The following is an 11,658-nucleotide window of genomic DNA, read 5'->3' as shown; positions in this document are numbered from 1 at the left end:
AAAATCCCTGGCCATCGTTCTAACGCTTCAGTGACACTCGGTGCCTTTTTTTTTTTTTTCTTTCTCCAGAATAGGGGCTGGAGGAGAGAGAACGCTTAGAGGTTGCAGTGGGCATGGGAGAGGGAGAGAGCACCGGCAGACAGCTGCCAAGGGGTCCAAGAGGCTGCATCCTTCAGGCGTCGACAGGAAGGGTCCTCAGCTCTAGATCACGATTCCAAAGAGTTAAATTTTACCACGTAGCCGGATCAGGATGGGATTTGCTTCTGGGTACAAAACGGGACACTGATCAAAATCAACTTGGACAAGTGACAAGACCGAGTCTGATGTCGGTGGATGTCTTTTAAGGTCGTTGGAGGGGAGAGGACGGGAGGCAGTGTGCTCAGGGGTAGGTGGAGAGAAGCTTCGAGTTCAGGGCAGGGCTATAAAGGGACACGGAGTCTGCAAACAGCGAGACAACGAGTGGGGAAAAGAGAGAGAGGAAGAGTTGAAGAAAAGTAGGGGGAAGTGGGGACAGGGTTAGGGGAGAGAGGAGGATAGGAGAGAAAAGTGAGGGCGGTGGGGAGGGATTAAAAGGGAAGGGGGATCGCTGGAGAGAAGGGCGGGCGGCAGGCTCGAGAGGTGGAGAAGAGGCGAGGGGACCGAGAGGGTGGGGGGCGCCGACAGGCAGGCGAGGGGCTGGGGAGAAGGAGGAGGGCTCGAAAGTACGAGCGGCGCGGGGGGCTGCGGGGAGCAGGGGGGCCTGGAGGGCGGTCGGAGGCGAGCCGGGAAGGGGGACCCGGAGCGAGCCGGGCCGGGAGCCGAGGGCGGGGAGGCCGCGGGAGGGAGGTGGGGGGCAGGTGGGGGAACGCAGGAGGGAGCGCGGAGGAGAGCCGAGGCCAAGTGCATTGTGTCTGGCGGCGGCGCGCGAGCCCACCGGCGGCTGCGGCGGGGCGGGAAGCCATGGAGCCGCGGGCGCTCGTCACGGCGCTCAGCCTCGGCCTCAGCCTCTGCTCCCTGGGGCTGCTCGTCACGGCCATCTTCACCGACCACTGGTACGAGACCGACCCCCGGCGCCACAAGGAGAGCTGCGAGCGCAGCCGCGCGGGCGCCGACCCCCCGGACCAGAAGAACCGCCTGATGCCGCTGTCGCACCTGCCGCTGCGGGACTCGCCCCCGCTGGGGCGCCGGCTGCTCCCGGGGGGCCCGGGGCGCGCCGACCCCGAGTCCTGGCGCTCGCTGCTGGGGCTCGGCGGGCTGGACGCGGAGTGCGGCCGGCCGCTCTTCGCCACCTACTCGGGCCTCTGGAGGAAGTGCTACTTCCTGGGCATCGACCGGGACATCGACACCCTCATCCTGAAAGGTGAGCGGCCGGTGCGCCCTGCGCCCTGGGCGCCCGCGCGGGGAGTGCAGCCCGCGGCTCCCCAGGGGCGCGCCGGTCCCTGCGGCCACCTCCCCGCCGCGGCCCCGCGCTTCGCTCCCAGGATCATTTTTTCATCCTTCCCGGCCGCCTCCTTTCTTCATTTCTCTCCCTTTCTTGACCACCCCTTCCTCCCTTCTTCTCTCTCTCGCTCTTCTTTCTTTCCATGACTCTGTTCTTTCCTTCTCATCCTGCTCTCCCTCTTCTCCTTCCCTCAAGTCTGGGCTTTAGCACCCCCCTCCCCGCCCCGCTTTTATCTGCTTCTTTCCTTCCTTTGCCTCCTTTCCCCTTTTTCCTTTCCTTTCCCCTCATCCTTTGCTGTCTTTGTACACCTGCCTGACTTGGAATGCAGGTGTAGGTTTTCTTGAGGTTGCTCCCCTACGGAGGGTAACAATAAAAAAGACCCGACCTTTCCCAGCCCGGCACCTCAAGTTGTGCTTTCCTTTTAGAAATACCTTCGAAAGAAAAGTGGTGCAAGTCTCAGAAGTGGCGGAAAGGGGCTTTTTCTTGTATTGTGCTGATGTTGGCATTAGACGGAACTGGTGTGGCCATCCCAGTCTGGCAGGCTAATGGGAAGCAAAGGAGGCCCGAGACCTTCTTCCCAACCCCAAAGTGCAGGGTTTCCTGTTGATTAGACCTCAGATAGCATTCATGCATTGGTGAGGCAGTTGAACACAGATAGGACATCTACTTTTTCCCAACCTTCCTGGTCACTCCACACACCATCCTCAGTGTCTAGGCGCACTAGGGTGAGGGGAGGAGAGACGTGCCCAAGCCCTTGAAAGTGTAGCTCTCTGGATTTGGCGTGAGGTCTCTCGTGTGTGTGATACCTTGGAAGGTTGCTCTTGTTGTAGTTTTGGGTTTGGTCCTAAGTTGTAGAGCATAGGTTTACTCCTCTGAAATCTATGCCACACCCGGCTCCCGGGCGTGTAATCAGAAGTTTGATTTTTTTTGTTTTGTTTTGTTTTTTGGTAATCTCATTCATGCAAAAATATTCAAGGGACAATCCCATTGGTGAAGTTTCCTTCTAACTTTCAAAGCTCTACTCTTAATATAAATTCTTTTCCTCTGAAATGAAAAAAAAACCTAAACCCCTTCTTTCCCTTGGACTCATTATTGTAAAAAAAATAAAAAGTCTAAAATCACTGCATTTTAGTATTTAGTAGCCATTTAGGAAAGCCAGCGAACAGACTTGTGTGGAATTACAGTGTGGAATGGGATTACATGGAAAGGAGGGGGTTAATACCATTTAGGCCTTCAGAGTCCTGTTAGTTGGCATATTCTCCATTTCTCATACATGTCAACTTCCTCCTTCCCATGGCTAGCTCAGCTGGGGACTGCCATCTGAAATCTGTCTATGCATGGAAGGACTCCAGCGCTTTTTTGGGGTGGGGGTGGGGGAGAAGATACAGTAACCTTCCTTTGGAAAGTGTACCTTTTTCTTTCTTCTCCTAACTCACATCCAAATCTGCTTTCACCTCATGAAGATGCTGCATAATTGATTCTGATAGCAGCATAGTACATGAACAAACTGTAAAAGCTGGATTTGGAGGCTCAGTTATGGCATGCTCATTTAGGCAAGGCAATTTTGAAAGCTAAGCAGTGTCGGCTGTCTTTGGAAACCACAGAGCTGCATTGCCTTACACTCTTTCTATGCCTACAGTAGTTGATTGCATGTAAATTGCATCTGAGGAACGCCTGAAACAGCAGGGCAGAATCTAACCCAACAACAGGAGAGGGACCTCCACAGGATACTGCACATTCCCCACTTCTGGAAGTGCCCTGGTTAGCTGAGGTGCCCAGCTCTGGGGTAGTCCAGGTTCAAATAATCCTAATCTTAAAGGGTCTTTAGAGGTCATTGAATCCAATCTCCCACCTATTGTTCAAAATCCCTTCTTCTACAGTCTTTCTGGCAAATGTTTGTCCAGCCTAGCACTTCCATAAGATTCCTACCCTAGTTAAAATCATATTTTTCTCATCATGGATGCAGTATTTTGGATTAAAACAGTATCAGCTTTGTAATATTAATGGTGTTTAGCTAATCCTTTGTGCAAAACAGCGAAGGGTTCTAGGCTGTAACCAGAAGACATGGGCTCCATTGTTGGCTCTACTACTCAGTTGCTGTGTATCGTCCAAGAAGTGTCCAGACCTCATTGGCCTTCAGTTTTCTTGTCTATGATATTAGGAAAGCTGACTCTTCTTTGGGGAATTTTCTAGTTCTAAAATTTAACATTGTTGTAATAACTGTAAATTTAGCTTTCTGGGAAGTTAATGACCTGACATTATTACAACATGAGGAGTTTGGAGAAAATGACAGATATCAGTACATGATATAATTTGTTGTTTGGGAGATGGCCAAAAATGCTTCGAGTACTTTCAACATTGCAACTAACCTACCTTGGGCTAGTTACATAACCCTTCTGGATCTCCATTTCATTACCTATGAAATGAATAGGCAAAACGAATGGCTTTGAAATTCTATAATTCTAGAAATAATTTGATTTTGGCATCCGTATTAAGTAAACATTATTACCTTTGTTTCGGCATCTGACGTTAGTGGCTGTGGCATGAATTTCTTAAATGAGTCATATGTATCTAGCAGTTGACATCTCATCTAATTTAAAAATGTAGGTAACTAGGGTCTTCTGGTCTATTTTTACTTTCTTCTCTGAATTACCTTGTTTATGAGTTTTAACATTTAGAAATTTTAATCATAAGAAATGAAGAAAAATAGCCTCATATGGGAGAGTGGGGTGAGGTGGGCAAGGGCCCCAGAACTGCCTGGAGTATTTAGTGAGTTTTGAGAAAAAAAGAGATGAGCTGTTCTTCATAGGACTCAGAAGGCAAGGCCTGGAAGTGAGTAAAAGTTGCAGAGAAGAAAGTGTGAGTTGATAATATGGAAAGCATTCTCACAGTTGGAATTATTTGCATCTCATGTTACTGGAGGCCAGGCGAGTATTTCTGAGAGATGTATCAGAGACAGAAACAGTCCATGTAAGCAATGAGAGATTAGTTTATAAATGAAATGTATAGACTATCTCTTCTTAATCTACTTAAGAGAAATCACATGAGCCAGAAAAGCATCCTTCTCAATGGGACAAGTATTCGGGAAAAATCACCAAACCCAAATTGTCATCCTTCATTATGATTCTAGTTCACTTCTAGCCCAGAGTGACCCTAGAAGGTCTAGACTGGACCTCCGAGGAGGACCTTCAATAGGAATGGTGGTAAAGTTATTGCTAAATGCATTCAAAACCAAGACTAGAACCCTGTGCTACTCTACCAGGCTGACAAAGGACCATTCACCAGCACGGTTCGAACACAATTGTTTTTCCAGCTTCAAGTCCTCTTCCTAGCACTGCATTGACTAGACCACATTTCACTCTCTTGCCCTTTGGAATAACTTGCAAAGTCTTTAGAGAGATTAGGTTCACATGATATTCCCATAGTTTACTATCCAGTGCAGTAGATGCCCACTGAAAGCCTACTACGTGCAAGGTTATGAGCAAGATGTGGCACATGGGGTACTTTTGTGCCTGAGTTGGTCAGTTGATTCTAAATTCTTCTCCCATATAGTTCCTTCTTGCAGCTAACTTTTGATGCTAGGGAAGCTGTGCTGGTCAAAGTAAGTACTGTATGCAAATCAAGTCATCCTCCACTTAGCAATCGGAAGGATATAAAAGTTGAGAGACCTAGTTGCAGAAACTTGAGAGAATGGACTTAAAGCGTAGAGCTTCCGGCCCCTCTGTGCTGCCACTGGAACTGTTAGACGTTTGAAAGAAACCCGTCCATGTAAAAGACAGGGGAAGCCAGTAGAGCAGGTGGACGTGGCGTGGATTATATAAGAAGCTCCAGAAACGAGAAGAGATGACCTAAAGATAGGTTCTTCATTTATTCATTCATCTGATTTATTCACTCGACAAATACATACTGGATGTCAGGTATTGCTCTAGGTGTAGAGGGTACAGGAGTGCTTAAATGGATTCAAATGTCTGTCCTCATAGAGTTCACATCAAGTGGTGGAGTTTCTAGTGGGTAATAATGTAGGAACCACCCTTGGTAGGTAATGGGACGAGCACGTGGGGAGGGCTGCTAGCACTGGTAGGCGAATGACGGAGGATACGGTGCAAAGTGATGTAGCGCTCTGCCCTTTGGGGGATGCCAGCTCTTCTGTTCCAAGTACAGCTCTTCTGTTTAAACTACTGGATGAACATTCAAATAGAAGGACAGATGGAAGGAGACTCACTTGGAAACATTATATAATGCTTCTTTCAGTTACTGAAAACACTGATTTTAATAAATAAACATTGATGAGACTTGTGAATCCATTATGTAGAACTTTGGAGAAATGAATTTTGAATGGGGATTAGTCATTGAAATTATATCAAAAGTTCCAACTGTTCTTACTAGTCTTCACTTCAATTTTCTGAATTTTTTTAATTAAAATTTTTCATTAAAAACAATTAGGATTACATTTCGAATATATGTACCTTGTCGATGTAAATCAAATTCTAATATTACACATTGCCTGCAATAAACAAAAGGAAAATTAATGTTGCAGTGTTTTTTAATGAAATTTAAAGGGGTAGAATTTCAGAAATGCGAAGATGATAATTCTGTATGCATAATGTTAACTTGTATAAATCATTTGGGATTGAATTCTTGAAACTTGAAATAAAACATGTCCTTGTGGTTTCAGAAGCATTTTTCATCTAATGAGATAAACAGAGATATCAAAGACAGTGGGACACACATACTTTGTCATTTTGTTCTCTGCAAGAGAAAGAAAGTAGGAAAATTGGTAGGAATTCATTGGATCTGCTCTTTACTCTGCTAATGATTTATCTGTTTCCCCTGTTGCTTATTTTCCATGAAATTAATAGTCCGTACAGGACCCACCAAGTTCTACCTGACACAGAAATAGATTGATGCGTTCCTTCAGCTCATTTGTAGACCAAAGTATCACTTGTGTTAGAATAATTATCGCCCAAGAGCAGATGATCTAGGAAAGTTGAGAGGCCAGCACTGTTTCTCCTCTCTGACCCGTTGGCTCACATATTGTTCTCAGATCTTGTCTTGAACCGGAAGATGCTGCTTGCAAAGAGACTCCTCAATTTTGGGGGTGTGGGGACATCGTTAGGACTTTCTTTCTCTTTCTTTACTTGGAAAACAAGTGGTCTCTGAAATTGTTTTGAGATCCTTCTATATAATTTTATTTATTCATTTTTAAATTATGTGCATGGACCATATCAACACAGGCATCATAAAACACAGACGAAAGCAAATTTTGAAGGAAGGTGGTAATAGATATCAACACAAGTTCAACTATTTTCACCGTACGTTCCAGAAGATTGCTTGGATACCCCCTGGCATGTGCAGACTCCCCTTTGAAGAGGGCGTCTCTCACTGCTCATTAGCAGAGCCAAGTTTCTCATCTGAGCCAAGAAAGGAGGGATTTTTCCTATCCTGGCTGAACTTTCCGGGGGGTCTCCCAGTGCACTGTTATGTCACACACATCCATCTTGCACAGGGGAGAGAAGATGCATTTTATTTCTGTACCCTTTCTGACACCAGGCGCCGTATTAAATGAGCCCTTTTTGATTCAACAACCGCCAGCTCATACCACACAACTCTTAATGACTAGATTGTGGTTTTGTCGCGAAGTGTTTTGAGGCTGAACGCAGCCAAGAGTCGTACTTTGATTCAACACAGTCTACTGCTAGCGTCCTGAAGGTTATCTTGAATAGAAATTAAATTCTTACTTGCCTCTCTGCTCTCAAAAAGAGATACTTGCTTAAATTCTTTCCATCTGCACACAGGAATTGTCTTTTAAAAGTGACTTAGAAACACAAGTGTGGATGGGGTTTTAAGTGGTTTGGGATCAGAATTGCCAGAATCAATGACATTTGTATCCACTGTGTCTCATGGATAACATTTAGCAATGACTTTGACGGGGAGAAAGGAAGAGTTTTGGCTATGTCATAGAAAGTTCACATCCAATTATATCCAAGTTGCTGTGATTTTTTTTTTTTTTCCTTAGCTACTGATTTTTCTTCTCCAAAGCTCAAAAAGAGCCCTCAAACCCCATCAGGCCGACTGCTGGTAACTGTAGGTGTTCTTGATTGCCTCAGGAGATAAGCTTTTGTTAGGGGTGCATCTGGACGGGAAGATCCTTTGAGGGAGAAAGGGAGACACTCCCCCCCCCCCCCCCTGCTAAGCTGGGGCCCAGGAGGAGTGGGAACATTGAAGGCATTTAGGCAGGTCATAGGGTTTCTCAACCGCTAAGCAAGAATGAACTTTCCTTTGATCTCTGTCATACCTGAAGGGCAGTGAACCCCAGATTATTGATCTGTGACCTCTGCCAAGCCAGCTGTGATCTCGGGGTGGCTGTCTCCTGATTCCCTTGGCCACCTTCTCTTTCAGGGAACTTCCTCTGTCCTTTCATACTCAGTTGTGTGGACATCTGGGTTCTATGTTCTGGTACTATTTGCTGGATAAAAGAATGAAAATAATCAGATTTGGTCATCCTCTTCACTTGCCACCCCCTTGCAGAAGCAGCTGGTGAACTAGAGAGGAGAAATTGAAAACAATCAAACTGGAGGATGGGCAAATACTTCAAAGAGCAGACAGGTCTCCTTTGGAGTAAAACATGAGCTCAGCATGTTGGGGCGGTTCAGCTAAGATCATTTGAACCATGTAGGCTTGCTTCAGGTTAAAAAAATTAGTTTTCCTATAGTTATTATTTAGAAAAAACAAAACCCACCAGAACATTGACATTGCCTAAAGCTTTGTACAATGGCTGTAAAGATTTTTATCAAAATAAAGGCATCTGTAAATAGAAAGTGGACTTTATCTTCAAAAGCTGATAAAATTTATGACAGTTGATTTTTTTTCACGTTCTTATAGTGTTTCCCTGTGGTTAAGAGTGATTGCAGTGATTAATCTATTTTATTGCAAGTTTTAACTAAAAGGATGTAACTGAACTTGGAGCATCAGAGACTCGGCGTCTGAAGCTGACAGCCTTTGTTTGCTGCAGGGTAACTGGAAACTATATGCTGTGTTCCATCTTTCTTGAAATTCAGCCAGATAAATTGATTGCAGACCTAACAATAATGTCGTGGGGACACCCATCAGCGACTGCATTAGCAAGTGAAAAAAAGGGGAACAATACAAACCATATTTTAGTTTCTGTTATCTCAAATTACTGAGGATACCTGGAATTATTTTCTATAACTTGCTAGATATCCCCCAGTGTTCAGACTTTTTGATATTTTGTTCACAGGTAAAAATCAATCAACTAATTTCTCCTCGAAGAACCTAAAGGTGTTCTGTGTTCCCTTTTGGTCTTCTCCAAGTAATTTGTTACTATATAGGTACTCAGGGAAAAGATTCCAGAAATGTAAGTGGGAAATTCTGAATGTATCGAAAATTTCAGAAGGCTTATTTGTCCCTTTGCAACAGGTCACTCAATTGCAAATCAACACTGATGCTTCCATCTGCCAAGAAACACTGACATGCAGACTTCGGGTCTATCACAGTGGAACAGGCAGGATGGGGAGAGTGGGGGGTGGTGGGGAGGGCTATATTTGGCTTCGATCTCTTTTGTTTACATTTTAAGGACTTTTTATTTGGTGTAGGGGATGTGAGCACTTGCTTCACTCAACAATCAGTCAACAAATGTTACTGAGTGTTGGAAAGGAAAGGCTTTTGAAGATAAGAGCCTGCTCAGTGAAAACTATGGGTGCTCTGTCTTCCTGTCTTGTGGGGTTGCGTTTCCCTAATCATACCCAGAGCAGCGAGGAAGGAGGTCTGGGTAGGTGGTGAATTTGACTTTAAATGCCATTTCTTAAGTTCTCACGAGTTTGAAAACCGCTTATAGTGATGTTTACGGTTGTCATGGAACGTTAAGCCTGTGCATCCCGTTAAATGGTACTCAACGAAGTTATCCTGAGAAACAACAGGAGTGATCACTTGCATGTGATTGAGAAATTATGATACCGACCGTCGCAGTGACAGTTTGATATCGCAGGAGAAAACTGTAGGGGAGAAGAAACCAAAAATATAATTGAGCCGAGGCCAACTGGGGCTCAGTATTTGTTTTATGCCACTGATGCCTCGGAATCCCTTGGGCCAGGTCACTTCATTCTTCGTATGGAACGTATTGTAAGAGACCTGGGTGTTCAGACAATGGAAGTATTGGTTGGAGGAAGCTGAAACTCACAAGTACCAGACAAATAATGAGATAAGCTGAAGTAAGGAGTGGCAGGAAAGTGACAGTGACGGCTAACATGAACGTTTCTGAAAAACAGTGTCTTTTGTTCAAGAGTGGAAACAAAATAAAACCAAAGACTCAAGGAAAGCGTTTGCTATTCAGCAGTAAAAGATAAAATCTAGCCGGAAGATGTCCACCGAAGAAGATTCAAAATCATGTTGTCATTCTTTCCTTTTTTTTTTTTTTTTTTTTGTTGTCTCAAGAATTCCCTCTTTCTGGAGGAAACTCAGATTGGTGGGAGGAAAACGGGTGAGCACATGTAGAATCAAAGATCCACAGAGTTGAAAGGAACTTTGAGTGGTGATTCTCACCCCCTTTTATCGCTGTGATGCCCGTGATAGAAGATCTTCACATGTGCCACCGGGGCCTATCAATTTCCAGCCGACCAGCTCAAATTCCCTCCTTTTCTTTCGGAAGGTGTCTTATCAGAATGTCTGTGAGAGAGGGGATGTCGTAATCAGCATCATTTTGAATTTGTTTTAATTTATAAAACAGTCTACCATGTGGGTAAGGGAGGCCCTTCAGTCTTGTATAGAAGAAGCTTAGAGACACCCAGTCTGACTGGCAGTGAGAGGGGGGGGCTTTATCTACATTGCGTATTTTTTAGGGGTGGAGGGTTGTAAGGGGAGCTGATGGATATTGTATGCATGGATGCTTTGGTCCCCCAAAGTCACCCCCAGACATCACTGCTGATTTGGAAATTTGGGAGATGTATAAAGAACTTATTACCTGTTTGTCTTCTGAACTGGTCCCGACACACCTGATTTGGGAAAAATCTTAAAAAATGACAGGAGAAATCATATAGAAGTTCAGTTTTGCATGCCCTCCAAATGTGACACAGTTATTGAAATAAATACGTCTGAGAGCCCCTGAGAGGCAGAGTCCTTCCCTAGTCTCTAAGCCACACATACAGATGATTCTGCAGTAATATTTTGATTATGCCATGGGGGAAACTGAGTGCTTCTTACTAACAGGCCCCAGATTTTCATTTTGGAAATTTGTGGCACGGGTACTCTTTAGAGCATATTTTTATTTCTAAACTATGACAGAGTTTTTGTTTTAGCATGCTTCCAGTTCTAGTTATAGGTTAAAATGGCAGACATTTCCCCCCTCCCCCCTGGCCAAGTACTCTATATATGTAATTTTCTAGAGTTGTTTTTATTTCTAAAAAGGTCAGGTACAGTAGCATTTCTGATCAGTAATGAAACATTATAATTTGAGCTATGGGTCTAATTTTTAAAAATGCAATTAATAAAGTGCTTGATAAACATCTGCTTACATAGGTGGGTTTATCAGTTAAGGATCTCTTAGTGCCAAATAACAGAAAACCCAAATAAAAATGGTTTAACCTATAAGGAAAATGTATTATCTCCCATAACAAGATGTCTGGAGGAAGCCTGTACCCAGGCTGATTAAAGATTCAGTGCTGTTGGGCTTTAGTAGTCCCAACATGGGTGTTTTTACCTTCAGGCATGTCTCTTCCTGGTCACAGTAGTGCCATGAGTCACTTCCTTACACAGTGACAGTTAAGAGGCTAGGAAGGAAGGGAGGCCATGCCCCATTTTGTGAACCTTTTTTATAATAAGTGTAATTTCTCAAAGGTCTCTGAGCAGACTTTCCAGTGGTCTCATTGGGGATACCATTGTCACATGACCATTCCTAAACCAATCCCTGGCAAGTGGAATGGAGTTATCATAATTTCCTTAGACCAATTAAGTTTCCCCTTGGCCCTGGAGAAGGGCCCAGTCTCCCCAGGGAAGCATTTGGCTGCCTGACAGGTGAACAAGATTTGGTCTCTGTCAGCTAAGGAAATGTGGCTGTTGTGTATACAGTCATAGTGCCCGCCACAGCAGGGACCTCCAAATGGCAGTCCTGTCCTACCTGTGGTCATTCTGCAGGTAGATCAGGACTGAGAGGAGCATCCAGATTTTCTACTAGCTTTTCCAAATATACCGTGTTCTCTCTCCACATCCTGCCCTGATGGGCATAG

General features: G+C 44.7%; 1 protein-coding gene across 1 annotated transcript in view; it reads left to right on the top strand.

Moving 5' to 3' along the window:
* Positions 1-939: 939 nt before the first annotated feature.
* Positions 940-11,658, top strand: part of TMEM178A (transmembrane protein 178A) — a 47,182-nt gene continuing 36,463 nt past the window's right edge. Inside the window, exon 1 of the mRNA XM_026479481.4 lies at positions 940-1,339. Coding sequence (XP_026335266.1) covers positions 940-1,339 — 400 coding nt within the window. The remainder of the gene's footprint in view (positions 1,340-11,658) is intronic.

This window comes from Ursus arctos, unplaced genomic scaffold, assembly GCF_023065955.2.
Source record: "Ursus arctos isolate Adak ecotype North America unplaced genomic scaffold, UrsArc2.0 scaffold_8, whole genome shotgun sequence".
In the NCBI taxonomy this organism is placed as follows: domain Eukaryota; kingdom Metazoa; phylum Chordata; class Mammalia; order Carnivora; family Ursidae; genus Ursus; species Ursus arctos.
The sequence above is the reverse complement of the archived record's forward strand: the minus strand, read 5'-3'. Positions and strand labels throughout refer to the sequence as shown.